We start from the raw sequence: 18,333 nt of genomic DNA, 5'->3' as shown, positions 1-18,333 counted from the left end.
AGAGAAACCTACACACGGTATGGCATAACTTAGGCAATATAAAAGGGGGGCATACAAGGTACCACCAAGGACACAGAGGCCACCAAGAGCAGAAGGGGGAAGGGCCAGTGAGAGAGATCAGAGCAGGCTTCACACAGGAAGAGATGCTCAAGCTTCATCTCAACAGGCAGCAAGAATTGACCAGGGAGAGATGGCGAAAACGGTACCCAGGCGAGGGGGAGCGGGAGGAGCAACATGAAACAATGTGGTAGATTCTAGAAGCCCAAAGGCTTGAGTCCCCAAAACTACTTGGTTAGCTGTGGGCCTGGGCCAGTCCCCAGTTTTTCCAAGTTCACCAGACTCTGTAATTCCCCTTGATTCCTAGAGAGAAAGGGCCATGTCCTGCGCAGCTGGGTGGGAAGCTGCCATCTGCTGCCCTGGGCTGCGCTCTGATGGCTACAACAGGGATCAACCCGGGAAAGAGAGAAAAGCGGGTGACCTACAATTCTGTGAAACAGGCTTTGCTGCCAAGCCAACCCAGGTATAAATCCCAACTTTTTATTTTGCAACAACTTATTTAACTTCTGAGTCTTTCTTCCCTCTTCTGAAAATGAAGAAAACGTCAACAGCTCTATGCCAGGCCACTGTGAGGTCGGAACCAGCTAATACGGGGTGGGGGGTACTTGGTAAGCTGTGGGTAATACTAGTTACTCTTCCTGATCACTGCCAATATGGAAGTCCTACTGTGTGCCAGGCAAAGTGATCTAAAACAGTGGTTTAGAGAGCCAGCCTTAGACATACATGAATCGATTCTCAGTAAATGTCAGTTCTCTGTCCGTGTATGTAAATTATGTACAAATGGTTCAGAAAAAAATACATTTACGTTACACACACACACACACACACACACACACACACACACACACAAAGGGGGAAGGGAGTAGAGGGTGAAAACACACAGGAGAGCAAAGGTGGCAAAAACGTTGGCGATTGTTGAATCTAGGTGAAGGCTATACAGGTGTTTGTTTTACTCTGCTTGCGGGTTCTCTGTATGTTTGAAATGTGAAAAAGAAAAAGAAAAAGAAATCAGCTCTTTCTCTATCTATCTTGGAGCCAGACTGCCTAAGCCTGGATCCTAGCTCTACCATTACTGGCCAAATGGCCATGGATACATGAGCACCTTCTCTAAAGCTGCATTTTTCAGTCTGTAGAATGCAGGTGCCAATACCTCAACCCCGTGCCTGGTCTTTAGCAAGTCCTTAATACATGCTAGTTGCTGCTGCTATTATTACTATGATTACTGTCTTTGAACGGCTAAGAGACTGAGGATGAGAGAGGTTTGGTAAAACACCTGCTTAAAACAAAATACACGAGCTCTTTTAATTCCCCAAACAACACCATGGGGTAGGTGACAGGATCCGCACTTTACAGTGAGAAACTGAGCTGCAGAGGGTAAAATGGTTTACCCCTGACACTGGCGGTGAGTGGGAAGACTAGGATTTGAACACAGTTCTACCTGTCTCCAAAGCTGAGGGTCTTTCCCCCGCGTATCTCCAGCCTCTCCTGACTCAGGCCCAGCCTCATCACCCTTTCAACTCCAGAAGGGGCCAGTCAGAGGGAGTCCTGAGCTTTGCTGGCATGGCTGTGCTTCTGGGCCAGCCAGGGGCACCCAGTGTCAGGGGCTCCTTGGCAGCTCAGGAGCCCTTTTCTACTTTTCTCCTGAGAGCTGCGGGAGCTGCCATCCGAGGCCGTGGGGAGTGACAGCTGACGCTGATGGGGACAGGCAAGAGGATGTACCGGCCAGGGCCCTGACTCGAACAGACTCCCTGGGCCATGGCCTTTCGTGGGTTCCAAAAAGGCCCTGCGGGCTCTGGACGAGGCTGTTCCCAGGCTCTGCCTCCCCGTGAGAGGCGGAGAAGCCCCATTCAGGCGGGACGCATCCCACTGTGCGCTAAGCCGCTTTCTCCCCACTTACACGTTTCAGATGCTTTTTGTCCTTCCGGCTTCCCATGGACTCAGGCCAAGTGACAAGTTGGTGCCGTGGACATATGTCGTCGCCATAATGGGAATGTTGACCCCACGCTCTCTCCCTGCTGGGGCCAGGCAGCTTGCACCCCGCCCCAGCGCTTGGCATGCCCCGTTCTCAGTCACATAGGACTCCTTCCAGCTCCCCAGATACATCACACGCTCACGGGCCTCCTGTCCGGATCTCTGCAGATGCTGTTCCTGTTGCCTGGAATGGCTGCCGCGCTGCTTTTTCACCTGGCTCTTCCTTAAGAATCGTCTTAGAAGTCGCCTCTTCTAGGACGCCTTGTCTAACCTCATTGTATAGTTCAAGAAGCTGAGGCTCAAAGAGCTAAGTTAAGAGAGCCAAAGTCACACTGTCAGTGTCTGAGCCAGAGGTCCAATCTAGCATGGTTCTATTCTAAGACCATGCTGCTTTTCATACATTCTGCCAACTCTGCCTCCATCAAGAAGAAACCTAGGGAAGACATGCTCGCTGCCTCCAAACATGGCAGATGCCTGCAAGATGGATCTTGTGTTCTTAGATTGTTCTGGAGGGTGGGAAAGAGGAACCATGTAGGGAAGTTATGGGGAAAGAGACTCCCCAGTTCAAGGTGAGGAGGCATGCTTTAACACCCCCCCAGTGCTCACCCGCTATTTGACCTTGAGTAAGTCATTGAACCTCAACTTCCCCATTTGTGTAATGGTGCTAACAATAATCTTGCTATTTCTTTACCCCAAATACCTAAACCAGAGGTTGTAAACTGCCAGCCAGTGTGCCAAATCCAGCTAGCTAACATGGTTTGGTTTGGCCAGAACTGTATTTTAGAATAAGATGAGTAAATATTCAAAAATCAGTTTTCAGGCCAGGCATGGTAGCTCATGCCTCTAATCTCAACACTTTTGGGAGGCTGAGGCAGGTGGATCACTTGAGCCCAGGAGTTCAAGACCAGCCTGGCCAACATGGCAAGACACTGTATCTACAAAAAAGAAAAAAAAAAAAGTGCTGAGCACAGTGGCAGGTGCCTGTCTTTACAGGCAGGCATGGTGACACATGACTGTAGTCCCAGCTACTTGGGAGGCTGAGGCCCAAGAACTGCTTGAACCTGGGAGGCGGAGGTTGCAGTGAGCCAAGATAGTGCCACTGCACTCCAGCTTGGGCGATAGAGTAAGACTTAAAACAAAACAAAAACCAGTTTTCCCATGAGCATCAGAACTTTGCAAATCAGGCTGGGCGCAATGGCTCATGTCTGTAAACCCAGCACTTTGGGAGGCTGAAGCACGAGGATCTCTTGGGCCCACAAGTTCGAGACCAGCCTGGGCAACATGGTGAGACTCTGTCTCTACCAAAGCAGGGTGGGAAGTGCTCAATGCGGTGGCAGGTGTCTACGGATCCAGCTACTTGCGAGGCTGAGGTAGGTGGGAGAATCGCTTGGGCCCAGGAGATCAGGGCTGCACGTGAGCTGCAACTGTATCACTGCACTCCAGCCCATGAGACAGAGTGAGGCCCTGTCTAAGAAAAAAGAGAGGGAAAAAAAGAACTTTGCAAATCAGAAGATCTGGCAAAATTAGGCACGGATTCCCGTGTGACAACATGGTCAGGAGTGGGTAGCACCTGCCGTCTTTTTTTCTGAAACGGAGTCTCGCTCTTGTTGCCCTGGCTGGAGGGCAGTGGTGCAATCTCAGCTCACTGTAACCTCCGCCTCTTGGGTTCAAGCAATTCTCCTGCCTCAGCCTCCCAAGTAGCTGGGATTATAGGCACGCGCCACCACTCCTGGTTAATTTTGTATTTTTAGTAGAGATAGGGTTTCTCCGTGTTGGTCAGGCTGGTCTTGAACTCCTGACCTCAGGTGATCCACCCACCTCAGCCTCCCAAAGTGCCAGGATTACAGGTGTGAGCCACCGCACCTGGCCACATCTCCCTTCTTTAGACTGGATGCGTGCTCCTCCTGGGGCACACATCCGACAGCCGGGTCACCTCACTCATTCACAACGTGGGCCAGCTTGCAAGTCTGGGACCTCTGACCAAGACTCTTGTGATGTATTCCCTGTATTTCATTAGGCCAGATTTCCCGGTCAGTCCGCAAACAGAAGCCCACATTTCTTGCCCGATGGTTTAATGCATTAACTTTGACTATGGTGCCCAGGTCCCGTCAACTATCCTTGGAAGTGACACACAGAGCTCAGTGGTCCCACCCACTTACTTCTCTGCACACATCTCCATGCGCTGTGGGGCCAACCTGTGCTCCAAACTTTATCGACGACAACTGGCCCATGCCTTGAGGATTTTTTCTTTTCCTCGAATGTGTCCCCACTCCTGCGATGGCCTCTGGGCAGGGTGGGAGTGAACCACGGTCACCCCTTTAACTGGGTCTTTCATAGTAGAATGAAGCATACAGCTGCTCCTCAGCTCGGCCTTCTGAGGTGCCTGAAATTAGGATCCCCAGTTCACTGATGAGGAAAATGAGGCCTAGAGCGTTGAAGTGACCTGCCCCAGGCCACAGGGTTGAAGTGTCCTGCCCGAGGCCACGGGAGCACCTGGCACCCATCCTCTCAGTTCAGTCCCACCAGCCCAAGGCCCCTTTCTCTGGCCTCAAGCCTCACACTAGGTCTGGAATATCTACAACTGCAGGGTGCCATTTTTCACGAATTTTAGGTTTGTTGATTGCACAGACATCTATCTAGTGTCTGTCATGAGCCAAGCCCTGTGCTGTACATGGTGAAGTGGTAAGTCCCCGCCCTCTGAGAGGAGCCAAATAACACTGACAGTGCAGGGGGTAAGTGCTGGGGGTGGGGAGGGAGGGAAAGAGGTTTCTGGTTTCCTGCTACCTCCCCACCCCCATCCCTGGACTGGACGATGAACTCCCTGTGGGAGACTGTCTACAACATGGCTGCCAACAATTCCTCCCGCTGCTAAACACGAAGCCACTCCTCCCATTAAGGAGGGTCTAGGTTCAAGTTTGGACTACAGGTTGGCCCAAGAAACATGGAAAAGAACAGGGTGCAGGGGTGGGCACTGAACTCTGAGTGTCACCTGATTCAGTGAGTCAGGACATGTTGGGTGGGACGTTGGGCAACCCACCATTAAATTTTCTGTGCTAAACAGCTGAGTAAGAAATGGGACTTCTCGTCAAGAATGAAACAAAAAATCAAGCCCTGTATATTTTTCTTTTCCTTGAACCTAATAAGGAAGCCTGGGATGAATCCGAGCTGGCGTTGTGACTGGCTTTGACCAACAGAATGCTGCAGGGGTGACACTTTGTGACATTAGGGCCCAGCCCTTAAGAAGTCTTGCAGTTTCCAGCTGGGTACGGTGGCTCACGTCTGTGGTCCCAGCACTCTGGGAGGCTGAGGTTGGTGGATCATGAGGTCAGGAGTTCAAGATCAGCCTGGCCAAGATGTTGAAACCCCGTCTCTACTAAAAATACGAAAATTAGCTGGGCATGGTGCGGGGGGGTGGGGGGCACCTGTAATCCCAGCTACTTGGGAGGCTGAGGCAGAGAACCACTTGAACCTGGGAGGTGGAGGCTGCAGTGAGCCGAGATCGCACCACCGCACTATAGCCTGGGAGATAGAGTGAGATTCCATCTCAAAAAAAAAAAAAAAAAGAAGTCTTGCAGTTTCCATTTCACCATGTTGGGAGCTACTTGCCATGGACAGAGGCACAGTCTAGACCAGCAAAGGATGGAGACAGCAAGGAGCGTGAGGGGACCAGCCTTCCAGCCTTCTCTACAAGTGCCTCAAAGACGTATGCGAAGCCGTGATGGAACTTCCAGCCCAACCTTGCTGAGTGCGGCCTCCCCAGGGATCCCCACTAACAACCAGGGGCAGAGAATAAGCGCCCAGCTGAGCCCAGCCAATCCACTGAATCAGAACAACTAAGACATCATTGTTGTTTAAGCCAGAAGGTTTTGGGATGGCTTGCTAAAGATAAGTGATACACTTGTCCGGAGTGGAGTCCTGTACTGCTCATAGCTCCCCTTTCTCTTGCCTGAAGCCTGGCACTGGGCACTGAATCGTGGAGCTGGAAGAGGCCTCCAAAACCACTGAGCCTCACCCCTGTCGTTTTATAGACGAGGCAGCTAAGGCTCAGGAGGCCAAGCAATTGCCTCCAGGTCACACAGGGAAACAGAGGCAGATCCAGGAGGCAAACTCAAGCCCTGACAGTGGCTGAGCACCCAGGGAAGCTCTGCACTAACTTGTAACACACCAAGACAAAGGAGTGCAGCAAGTCCGTGGAGAGGTGCCCCTGGTGCTCACACATTCTGTCTCAAGAGGCAGTCACCATTCAGCTCCAGCCGACTGTGCCCATGTGGGAATGTGGGCCCAGCGAAACCAGATTGTCTGACTTTTCAGAGATGCCAGAAACAGGACTTTTCTGCAAAATCTCATGATTTTCAAATGTTGGCTAAGAATTCAAACTGGATGGATGAGCAATCGAGATTGGCCTTGGGCTTCAAGCTTGGTCCAGTCAAGCTTGAAGCAAGTCACATTATCCCCCAGACCTCAGTTTCCTCATCTCTAAAGTGGGCCCCATGGCTCCTGCCCCTTTCAGGACGACTGTGAAGGGCCGATGAGCTATTGTGTTTGGAAGCGCGAGCTGTGAATGGCCCTGTGACTGTTCCATAGTCTCTGTTCTCTGTGGAGGCGCCCCTTCCAACATAATGAGTTTGCACCCGATTTGTCTAAGTTAGAAAACATTATTCTGACCATTATGACAGAGATTGCATTTTTATGGCAGGTTCGTGTGTTCCAGAACCCTCCCACTTGCAGTATCTCAGGATGTTGACAGAGTCCGAGGCCAGACAGCTGACTTGGAGACCCTCATCAGAGCCAAGCCTCTCCTCTGAGCAGGGAGGCACGTTCCAGAAGTGGAGAAGAGCGTGAGCTCCTGAGTCACTGGACTTGGGTTTGAATCCCTGCCTCACCACTCCCTAGGTGTCCTTGGGCCATTCACTCCTCTCAGAGCTTCAGTTTCCTCATCTGTAAAATGGGCATCATAACACAATCACCTGTGGGGCTCTTGGGACAACTGCACAGGGCCACACACGTAATGCCCTTAGTACAGTGTCTGGCATAGATGATCATGGCAGGGAAGTTGGTGCCTGGCAGGCACTGGGCCAAGAAGGAGGGCACGGCCATGAAGGAGTCTACCCATTTCCCGGATTGGGGAGGTTGAATTGGAGTGGGGAGGGGGCCTTTGAGAAAACCTGGGTGGAACCTTGCGTGGGGCAGGCTGGAGGGGCCTCCCAGCTACCCAGCAAGTCAGCCAGACCTCCTTGCCCTATAAGGCTCAGAACAGAATGGATAGGGGAGAGCTGGAGATGGAAAATCTGGTCCACTGCCTCCCTGTTCCCCCTACTGTGAATTGAGCTTCCCATTGGTAGAAAGCAAGGATGGCAACCATGAACATTTACTGCAAGCTCAGCACACCTGGGGCACACACTCAGCTTAGTCTGCCTCAGATTAACACCTCCATTGCTCACAACCATCTCAAGAGCTAGGAACTATGATCACCCCCATTTTAAAGATGAGGAAACCGAGGCTCAGAGAGGTGAAGACACAAGCCAGAGGACACAGAGTAGGGACAGTCTGACTCCACACACCCTTCCTGTAACCCCAGGCTCTGCTGTTTATAGAACAGGAGAGAAAGTGATCAGGGCAAAGCAAAGGTGCTGTGGGACTTCAGAGAAAGGGGCAAGTCATTCTGGCCGGGGCTGAGGGTGCTGCTGACATGTAATGGTTATGGCAGCCGATAAAGAGGTTCTGCCAGTCACTGTACACAGGACCTCATTTAATCCTCGCCGTGAGCCTCTCACACATGCACAGCACCTCCAGTGTCCAGATGAGGAAGCTGAGGCTCAGAGAGGGGATCATTTGGTCAAGGCCATACAGCAGGCAAGGTTTCCCCTTCTGAGGACACTCCCACCCTGCGGGGACTACAGCAGGGCAGCAGATGGCTCCAGGAAGCTCACCTAGTGAGAGTGTCCTAGGCAAGTCCCCAGATGACATGGGGTGTTGGGGAGACAGGTGTCCCCCTCCCGCACCCTCCGGAAGGCAGCTGCTTTAAAAGGCCCTAAAACGCTTTCAAGGCCGCCTTATCAGACGGACTGAGCTGATCCCAATCAGGGAGCCTCCAGGTGCTGCCACAATCAACAACCGCCCGGCCGCCAGCCCACCCCTGGGAGCTGTGCAAACATTCTTTCCTTCCCTGCCTTCCCCCAGCTAACCTTCTTTTTATGCACGAGCCAGCGGCCGCCTGGGCTGGTGGGCACTAACTCTGATTGATTTCACTTCATTTCGGTCTTTTCCAGTTTCCTGCTGAGGTTTCTCTTCCTCTTTCCCAGGAGTTCTGTGTTTTATCTTAGGCCGTTGGGGGGCAAATTTGCCTGCCTAGTGGAAAGACCTGGAGAGTGTGTTAAAAATACAGACTCCCCGGCCTTGTTCCCCGTCTCCCAAATCTCCAGCTAGGTCAGGCATCTATGTGCCAGGTCAGGAGACGGTTCTTGGTCGGAGGCGTAGTATGTCCTCCTCTGCCAGAAGGCCCACGCTGGTCTGCATCTCCTCCACCCTCAGGGGGAGCAGGGGTCCCCTGTCTTGCCCAGCCCAGGCACCCTGTCACCAGCAGGCTCCGTCTGCCCCTTCCTGTGTGCAGAGGCCCAGTCTTTAGCCTAAACTCACAGGTGAGCTCTGGGCAGGCAGAGTTGATCAGAGGCTACCATGGGCTGAAGTTCCAGAAAACTGGCCCATAGAACCTGTCCCAGGCAGGGCACAGTGGCTCACGCCTGTAATCCCAGCACTTTGGGAGGCCGAGGTGGGTAGATCACTTGAGGTCAGGAGTTTGAGACCAGCTTGGCCAACATGGTGAAACGCCATCTCTACTAGAAATACCAAAAAAAAAAAAAAAAATAGCCAAGTGTAGTGGCACATGCCTGTAGTCCCAGCTACTCGGGAGGCCAAGGCGGGAGAATTGCCTGAACCCAGGAGGCGGAGGTTGCGGTGAGCCGAGATGGTGCCACTGCACTCCAGCCTGGGTGGCAGAGTGAGACTCCACCTCAAAAACAAAACAAAACAAAACAAAACAAAACAAAACCCTGTCCCTGCTTTGGCGCTGATACAGAACCTTGAGGAAGCAGGATCAAGGGTGCCTAAGACAACCCCACAGGAGGGAGGGATTATCTTAGGCACCCTTGGTCCTACTTCCTCAAGGATTATCCATCCAATGTTCTAGGATGATTTCAGGGTGATTACAGATGCCCAGGACTTAGGAGGCCTAGGGACCCCGGATGAGAGCTCCCCTGGACTAGGAATCTGAGTATTTTCCCTTGACGGGACCTGGAGAACAAGGCAGAGATGGAGTCTAAGTCTGTCCGTACTTGGGGGGTTGCCATCCTGAGGCTGGGGGAAGTTGGGAGCTTGTGGGGTGGGTTAGGGGAGACGCTGATGGCTGAGCTGATGCCTGGACAGTCTAAATGCCAAAACGGGGTCCACATCACCATCATTGAGGGCAAGGACCTCAGGGGGTTGAGACGAGCATTTAATGTCCACAGCCTTAATGAGTGTCTGACTCAGGAACCCAGGGGGAAACTGACGTGCAAGGAGTCTGTGCTCCTCGCTCCAGAGCGCACAGCCAGGATTTGAACTCCGTCTGTTTGCCCCTGAAGGCTGTGCCTTTTCTCCGCCACACACTGCCTGTGAAGTCAGCTGGCCCTGTTCCCCACCGCAGGACAATCCCTTCTCCCGCTCAGCCCCTGACAAGAACTAGGTGCCTGGTGACTCTTTAAAAATATATGGATGGATGGAGAAATGAATGAGTGAATAAGTCAACTTGCTTTCAAATTCTACAGCATTTAGGTTTTAAATCTAAGCCCTGATTTCCTGGCTAAGACGAATACATGAAAGCAGTCTCCTTCAAAAATGAGAAGCAAAAGAAACAGACATAAAAGGAAAACCAATTCCAAATTAATCCCATGGAAGGTCGCTGGGTCTTAGATAGGTAATGCCCCAGAGGTGAGCCCAGTATGGGGCGGGAGAGTCGAGTTAGGGGAGGGAGGGAGGCAGGTTCCCCTACCCCCCATCAGAAGTGGACTTGTCTACCCAGCACACAGTGGCTGCTGGTCCATCTGAATGCTCTGCTCCAGCTGAACTGATCTATTCGTTATCCCCAAGCACTTTCTTGCATCTCTACTTAAGCCATCTCCTTGGTGTCTCCCTCCAGGAAGACCTCCTTGATTTCCTCTGCCAGATGGACTCTCCTCCACGTCCACATTGTGCTCCCAATCCTTATCACAGAACACGGTATCATATATTCATCCGTTCGTTCACTCAACATTCGATTCGTTCCATGTTCCTGGGCACCCACATGGCTGGGCACAGTTCTAGGCACCAGAGATGTGGTAGCAAACATGGCAGATGAAGTCCTGGCGTTTACAGTCTAGTGGGCAAGGCAGAGGCCAAGCAGGACTTTGATACTTCTTCAGGTGGTGATGGGTTTCATGAAGCAAAACAAAGCAGGTGGGATGGGAAGGAACGGAACCGGGTCTGTTTTAGATGAGAGAATCAGGGAAGGCCTCTGGGGAGGTAGAATTTGAACAGGGCTCTTCAGACCAGAACTGTGGACACAAAAAATGAGGCAGATGGGTCTCTGCCTTCAGGGAGCTCACAGTCTAGCCAGAAACTGACAAGCTGGCCTTCCTGAGACTGTCCAGGACCAGATCTGGCTCACGTGAACATCACCACACACTGCAAGTCAGTGTTCCTTCCAAGCACGAATCTGGCCAGGTCCCTTGACAGCTCAAGAACCTTCAAGGGCTCCCTGCTGCCCTCGGCATCTGATCCAAACTCCCCAGCTTTCCATTCTAGCCCTTCAGGACCTGACCACTCCGCTCCCATTCCCAGTCTCAACCCCTGACTGCAGCCCTCAATCCCCACCCTCCTCAGACACATCAAAATAAGTACCTGATCATCCTGCTTCCACGTCTTTCTATGGACATACAGACATACTATTTCCTTTTTCAGGCAAAATTCTCCTCATCCTCTAAGTTCCAAAGTCAACCTCTTTAACTCTTGAGAACACAGTTCGTTAGCACGACAGGTGGCCAAGAAAGTTTCACAGCAGGGAGAATGGGTGGTGAGAAAACGCAAAGCATAAAATCATAAAAGATGAAATAACCCTGTTCTGTCCTCAACCACCCCAGGGGCTTCATAGCCTCCCCTGGGAAGCACGCTGGACCCCTATCACATTCTGTCTCACCCACTCTTCCCTGTCAGCTTGTCCCGTCTCCTTGCCTGCCCGGGGTCCAGCACCATGCCAGCCAGAGAGGAAACTCCATCAATATTTGGAGAGCAAATGAGCAGATGTAAGGAGGCTGATTTTCTGGAGACCTTGACCTTTGGATTCCATCTAGTGGCGGGTCTGCCACCGACCTCCTGTCCTGTGGGACGTTTCCCCAGCGCTCTTCGATCCGATCTAAGCCCCCATTCCACATGTTCTAGGCTTGCTTTCCCTTGGTCAGGGGGTGGGAGGGTCTCACGGTTTGGGGGAGATGCTAAGCTTACCATCCTAACCTAGGAGCCTCTCATATACACACCCCCCCTCTCCTCTCTCCTATTCGGAAGGCGGTAGCTGGGGATTTCCTGGGGCCTTAATGGCAGGACAGGTCTTTACCGGCTGAGGAGATGCAGAAGGGAAGGAAATGGTGGCCATGTGGCTCTGCATGCTGGGAGCCACAGGGGCCACCCTCCTACCACCCCACGGTTCAGTCCTGTCTCCACAGACCATGTCACCCTCAGGAAGACCCTGCTGTCTCCTGAATGTGCAAAGGCAGCACCGTCCATCCCTGGCTTCCACGGCCCGAAGGCCATACCCAGTTCTAGAAGGGGGACTTCTCCCATCTGTTACCCGGTCTGATCCTCACAAACACCCCAGGAGGCAAGCAGGACAGACATCATGGGGCGGAGGAGGAAAATGAGGCTCAAAGAGGGGAAGCAGGGTGTAGATGATGGACTCTCTAAGAGATTTAGCCAGGCCATTTTACACCCAGGGAAACTGAGGCCTCTATAGGGAAGGGAGCTGGCCCGGGGTCACACAGTAAATTAGAAGCTGGCCCTCTGACCTCCACCTCACACCACCTCCCCATCCATTCAGCCGGCTCCTTATTAACAGCTGATGGACTACATTCCTAGTGTCCAGGGGGCAAGGGAAGAGCCTGGGGCGAGCGTCGGGGTGCTGCAGCGGCCCTCCTCCCACCCTGCCGTGGCTTCCCGTCCCCACCCTGCCCCCAAGTGGCCGTCTAAGTAGCCATACCCTCCCGTGATGCCAGTGCTCAACAGCCCTGTGTCCAGCGCCAGGGTCCAGGCTGGCCACAGCCCACCAGATTCCAACCAGCCTCTGCCAGGGCGATGGCTGGACGGACGTGGCCCTTCCATCTACCCTGCAGTAATTAAAAACACACCCAGGCCTCTTCCAACGAGAGAAGGGCCAATTTTCTTCCCCTCCAGCACCGCTGACTGCAACCTAAATAGCAATATTTATGCCAAGCTCCCCATAATACTGTAAACATCCCAATGTATAGCGGGCCAACGCATGAGTCATTTCCCCAAAGCCAGAGTTAGTAAGTGGTACCTCAGCCATATTCCACGGAGCTCCCGCCAGCAGCCGGGCCCCAGGGCTGCCCTCCACACCCAGAACCCATGGCACCCTCGGTGCCCCAGTGGCCCCACTCCGGGAAACCGCAGGCAGCCGCCAAATCCCCCGGGAACTGGAGGACAGCTGCCTCAGGGCCAGAAACTGTGGCTGCCATCCAGGGACACCCCCTGCCCCCCCACTGCGGTCACAAAAGTGCTCATTACCAAAAGAGAAACTCAAACTGTAGCACGGGGTCCCCCACGATGCCTTTCCCAGAGGCTGCAGCCCCCACGCGTGGTCTGATAGGTTGTTTTTCTGAGGCTGCAAGAAGCGAAGGGGCTCCCCACAACCCCAAAGTGGCCTGAGAAGTGCACACAGGCCTTATCCCTCAGCCTACGGGAGCAGAACCCTGGAAAGGGTCACGCGGTTTAGGGGCAAGAAAACCCAGCTAAGTGAGTGCTGGTTTCAAAGAAAGATCTCAGACCTGGGTTCTGTTTGTATCACCCAACGGTCCTGGGTGGGACACTGGACTTTTCAGAGCCTCAGTTTCCCTATGCGCTAAAGAGATGGAGGAATCGTACCCACCTGGCTTCCCCGGAAGGCGTATTTTGAGGGATCCAACACAATTGTGGGCGGGAAGGCACTTTGTAAAGCTTAAAGTACCTTGTCAACTGTGCAGCACGCCGTAAACCACAGAGAGCTGCGTATAGTGCGAAGTACTTCATAAACTGTAAAGTGCAGTACACGTGAGAACCATTATTCATGTTCGCTTCTTGCCCTGCAAGCTCGGCCATTCCTGATGGACACACCCAGACCCCACTAACTTTCCCTCCAGAGCAAGCTGGCTGGGGAGACCTGGCAGCTACCCCTGCCCCACTGGGGGTCGGGTGGTACCAATACTCGAGGCCACGGGGAGGGGGCCCGGCGACCCTGGCCAAGGCCAACACATGGCAAGAGCATCTGGTCCGGCCTTGGCGGCAGCTGGAGAGTTCCCGGGGCTCCAGCCGCCACGCTGAGCGCCGCGGCCGCGGGGCGGTGGCCGGCAGGGGTGCCCGGAGACCCCGCGCGGCGGAGAGATGCCCACGGACCCATCCCCTACGCAGTCCTCCCGGGGAGGGGACCCCATTGTACGCCGCGGGCGATGGGCAGGCAACGACGCGGGGGCTGGCGCGCTCCCCCTCCACTCTGCCAGTCCCTGCTCTCTGGGGCGCCGGGCCCCATCCCGGGGGCGCAGGCCGGGAGCCCCCACCCCGGCCGGCCGCGGTGCCTCCCTCCCTCTGCTCCCTGCCAAACTTTCCAGCCCCGACCGCACGACGGGCCCCCCCATCCCCGGCCGGGCCCGCGCCCCTCCACCCGGTGCCGACCAAGACCAGGCCGGCGCTAGGCGGCTGCCTGGGCCGGGGGCGGCGAGCGCGCGTGGGCAGCCCCCAGCCCTGGGCGGCGCTCGCCGGGCTGGCTACAAAGCCTCGGCAAGATGGTCCCTTCGCCTCCTCCTGGCACAGTCAATCAGCGCCCGCCGCTCCCCGGGCGCCCGCGGGCCCCGCTCCTCCCGGCGCGGCCGGACACACCTCCCCTCGGCCACCTGCGCCCGGCGCCGGCCCCCGGGCAAACTTTGAGGGCCGCGGGGCGGAGGTGGGCGCCGGCGGCCGCTCGTGCCCGGCCGTTCCCCGCCCCCATCGCCCGCCCGCTCGCCAGCCCGCTCACCTTCCACCGCGGCGAGCAGCGGCAGCAGCAGCAGCGCGGCCCCCAGCCTCCGCAGGGCCATGGCTGCGCTTCCCGGAGCCTCGGGCCGCGGCGCCGCGGGCCCCGGGCGGCCCGGGCGGGAGCGCGCGCCCCGGGCTCGGGGGGCCGGGGGGAGCGGCGAGGCGCGGCGCACACACAGCCGCCGCCACCGCGCAGCCAGCAGAATGAGCCATCCAGCCCGGGCAGAACGGGGACCCGGGCTCCGCCAGCGCTGGGCAGGGCCAACCTGAGCCGCGGGCGCGGGGGGAGCCCTGCCGGGCCGCCACCCCCCCGCGCGCGCCCCGGTCCCCGGCGGCCCCGCGCCGCCCCGAGCCCCTGTCCGCACAGCGTGCCCGCAGGGTCACCGGGGGGCAGCGCGGGCGCTGGAGCGCGGCGACCCCGCGCGCTCGGGCCCCCGAGACCCCGGGCTCCCCCCGCGCAGCAGTGGTCTCTCCCGGCGCTGTGGCTCCTCCAGATAAAGCAGCGATTTCAGCCCAAATGTTTCTCAATTTTTATTGAATGCTGCAAAGCCGGAGAGCGTCTGGCGCGGCTGACAGGGGCAGGGAGAGCGGACGGCGGGTGGGGGGCGGGAGGGGAAGGGGCTTCCCAAAGCGGGGGCCGGCACTACCTGTCAGGGCAGGGAGTGCCACCCCCTCGCCTCAGCCCTGCCAGCCAGGTCCCTGCGGCTTCGAAAGGGACTGAACTGCAATGAATGAAAAAAAGGGGGGGGTGGGGGCATCTGGGAACAAAACAGGCGGCTTTCCCAGGCACGGGGGCTGGACTGGGGCCTCCGAGTGGGAGAGTGGGCCTTGGCGCTAACCCGAGGGCCTGGGGTTGGGGGTGGGGGGGTCACTCTGGCACTGGTGGGCTGGGCCCTGGCAGGCAGACCCCAGGCCTCCCCTCCCTGCCCCGTTGTTCTGAGCGAGCCCCTCCCTGCAGACTCGTCTATCTGTACATTGGATTTCTTCTCTGTTGATATTGCTCCCAGTGCAGTTTGGGGATGGGGTGAAGGAAGTCCATGGGGGAATCTGGGGAAAGCCCCAGCCACCCCCACGCTATGGAATGGATCTGTCTGTGCGGTCGTGGTTTTGTGCATGGTCTTCCCTTCAGGGAAAACACAACCCTGAGCCCCAACCCTGTGGGCCCTGCCCTGCTCTGACAGCCTTCATCACCATCATCATTAACAGGCTTTACCGAGGTCTGGATAGTAGCCGGCTGCAGGGGGCCTGTGGCAATCACCCAGGCTGGACCCCTGGCGGTTGGGAGCCCACTCCTGACTAAGGAGACTTCATCAGGAGCCTGGAACTCTGTAGAGTGGATGGAGGAGGCCAGGGGAGGAGCAGGTGGTTTAAGTCGAAGGCAATTTAAATCTACTCTACCCACATCTTCTGTGTCCCTTTGTCCCACAAACTATCAAAATGTCCCAGTAATTCCTTTGTCAGGGCTCACCCTTCAGTCCATACCAAGAAAATGAGGTAACACAGGCTTTGGGAATCCATCTAAGGTTTGGAAAGTTGGGTCCTCTTTTGAAGCTCCCAAGAGTCCAGTTGAAATGGGTGTCATCCTGGAAGGCCACCAGGAGGAGGCAGCCTGGGAGGGAGACAGAATAGGAGTGAGCAGGGAAAGAGGAAAACAGGAGATTTTCCCCTTTTAAGCCTACACACCCCTCACCAGGGTCAAGATCCACTGGGATGGAGGTGGCCTTCATTTTCAGTTCCTGCCTGTCAGACCTTCCAGGAGACCCAGGGTTTGAGGGACCCCAAGCTTGGCACGTCTTAAGGCAATCCTCCCTCTCCTGGGCAGAGCAGCTCTAAACTCTGGCCACCTCCAGTGCATCCAGGTCCTAGCCACTTACAAATTTGAGAAGTTATTATTGAGCACCTATTATGTACTGGCAGATTCAACTTTTTTTCTTTGTTTCTATTTCCTGGGACCCTTGACTCCACCTACCCATGGCCAGCGGTTACTTCCCTTTTTCTCTCAAAATAGGAAGAGCAGTGCCGTTGCTTTATTGTGAGGGCCTGGTGCTAGGCACTAGGCTGAGCTTGGTTTATTTCTTGTCCGCCTTCATCTTCCCTACTCTGTGCAGCAGGTGTGAAATTTTCATATGATGAAACTGAGGACCAGATAAGTAATTTGTCCAAAGTCGCATGGCAAATCGGAGCCAGGATTCAATGCCAGATCCATCCGACCCCAGTGCTGATCACCTTGTGCCTTTCACAGAAGCTCAGAGCTCAGGTTAACTTTCCACATCCTGTTTTACAAATAAGGAAGCTGATGCCTAAAGAGGAAAGTGGGCCAGGCTCACGCCTGTAACCCCAGCACTTTGGGAGGCCGAGGCGGGCAAATCACTTGAGGTCGGGAATTCAAGACCAGCCTGACCAACATGAAGAAACCCCATCTCTACTAAAAACACAATATTAGCCAGGTGTGGTGGCACATGCCTGTAATCCCAGCTACTTGGGAGGCTGAGGCAGGAGCATCGCTTGAACCCGGGAGGCAGAGGTTGCAGTGAGCCAAGATCGCCCCATTGCACTCCAGCTTGGGCAACAAGAGCAAAACTCCATCACAAAAAAAAAAAAAAAAAAAAAGAAAAGAAAAAGAAAAAGAAAAAAGAGGAAAGTGACTCATTCAATGTTATCTAATGAAATAGACATCTATTCAGGGCCTTTACCTGGAAAAAATTGAAAATTCGTGATGATAGTGAAGTTCCCCTTCCCTCCCATCCTTTTCTCTCCAAACAGTATTTGATTCCCCATTTGGGATCCTATGGGGTGGCTGGGTTCTGCGGTCTGGCCAGGCTCTTCCTCCCCGATCTCTTGGCAACCGCCTTTAGCCGTGCTTTTGTCCCAGCTGTGCACTCCACCTGGTTGCCTTCTTGGCTCTAAAGACTTGGATTCGGCCTCACCCCAGCCCCCACCAAGAGCTTAACTGACATTCGCCTCACTCCTCTCTCACCGACCTATTTGCCTGTTATCTGTTCCCCGAAAGATAATCAGCCCCACATGGTCCACTGCTGATTTCTCCGAAGATTGCTTCTGATTTGCATGCTATCTCTACAACTCCGGCTGACTGTGAGCTGCATGAGGGCAGTGCCCAGATGCAGAACTCTACTGTACGTGCCCAGGGCAGGAGGCCCCAGGGAGCATCTGACCCAATCCCCTCCTCAGCAGGAGAAGAGGCGATTTAAGCTTCATTTGTCTAATGACAACAGCTACTCGAATTTGCAATCACGCTTTAACAGTTTACAAAGCAGCGTTCACACCCATCAACTCGACTCATGCTAATTCAACCAGCCTATCCTTCGAGCCAGCCTGGCAGCCAGGGGAACGCCATTTTTCAGAAGCGGAAATTGGGGCCTGAAGAGGGGCCACTTGCCCAAGGACACGTGGCAGGTTTGGAGTTCGTTTGCTTTTTCTGCAGCTGGAGTGAGGCTTCAGTGACCTGTCTTGTCTATGTCTCTTTCAATCAGAGTTGATTGACAAACATTAGTTGAGCACCTCCTGCATACCAGGCACTGGGGAGGCAGGAACACAGCTGAGGGTCTGCCGGACAAGGCTCTGATCTCTGGGAGCCTACATTCTGCTACAGAAAGACCAATGGATATGCTAATAACAATAGTGGTAAGTGCAGGAAAGATAATGACCAGGGTGATGGGGCAGTGACGGATGGAGGGTAGGGGGCTGCTCTGGCTAGGGGAATCAGGGCAGGCCTCTTAGGCAACATGACAGCTGAAAGGCGGACAGCGAGGAGTCCACCATGCCAACATGTGGGAAGAGAGCTCTAGGCGGAAGAAACTGCAGATGCAGGCCGGGCATGATGGCTCACGCCTGTAATCCTAGCACTTTGGGAGGCAGAGGTGGGCAGATCACGAGGTCAGGAGTTCGAGACTAGCCTGACCAACATAATGAAACCCGTCTCTACTAAAAATACAAAAATTAGCCAGGTGGTAGTGGTGCGTGCCTGTAATCCCAGCTACTCCGGTGGCTGAGGCAGGAGAA

The 18,333-nt window shown here is 54.8% G+C and overlaps 1 protein-coding gene across 4 annotated transcripts in view; it reads right to left on the bottom strand.

Annotated features, from left to right (window-relative positions):
• EPHB2 (EPH receptor B2) overlaps positions 1–14,530 on the bottom strand; it is a 204,529-nt gene extending 189,999 nt beyond the window's left edge. For all 4 annotated transcript variants that reach the window (XM_074380259.1, XM_074380260.1, XM_039474371.2 and 1 more), the window contains exon 1: positions 14,315–14,530. In XM_074380259.1, the coding sequence (XP_074236360.1) occupies positions 14,315–14,375 (61 nt within the window). In that variant the 5' untranslated portion in view covers positions 14,376–14,530. The remainder of the gene's footprint in view (positions 1–14,314) is intronic.
• Between the last annotated feature and the right edge of the window lie 3,803 nt (positions 14,531–18,333).

The sequence above is a fragment of the Saimiri boliviensis genome, chromosome 11 (genome assembly GCF_048565385.1).
Source record: "Saimiri boliviensis isolate mSaiBol1 chromosome 11, mSaiBol1.pri, whole genome shotgun sequence".
In the NCBI taxonomy this organism is placed as follows: domain Eukaryota; kingdom Metazoa; phylum Chordata; class Mammalia; order Primates; family Cebidae; genus Saimiri; species Saimiri boliviensis.
The sequence above is the reverse complement of the archived record's forward strand: the minus strand, read 5'-3'. Positions and strand labels throughout refer to the sequence as shown.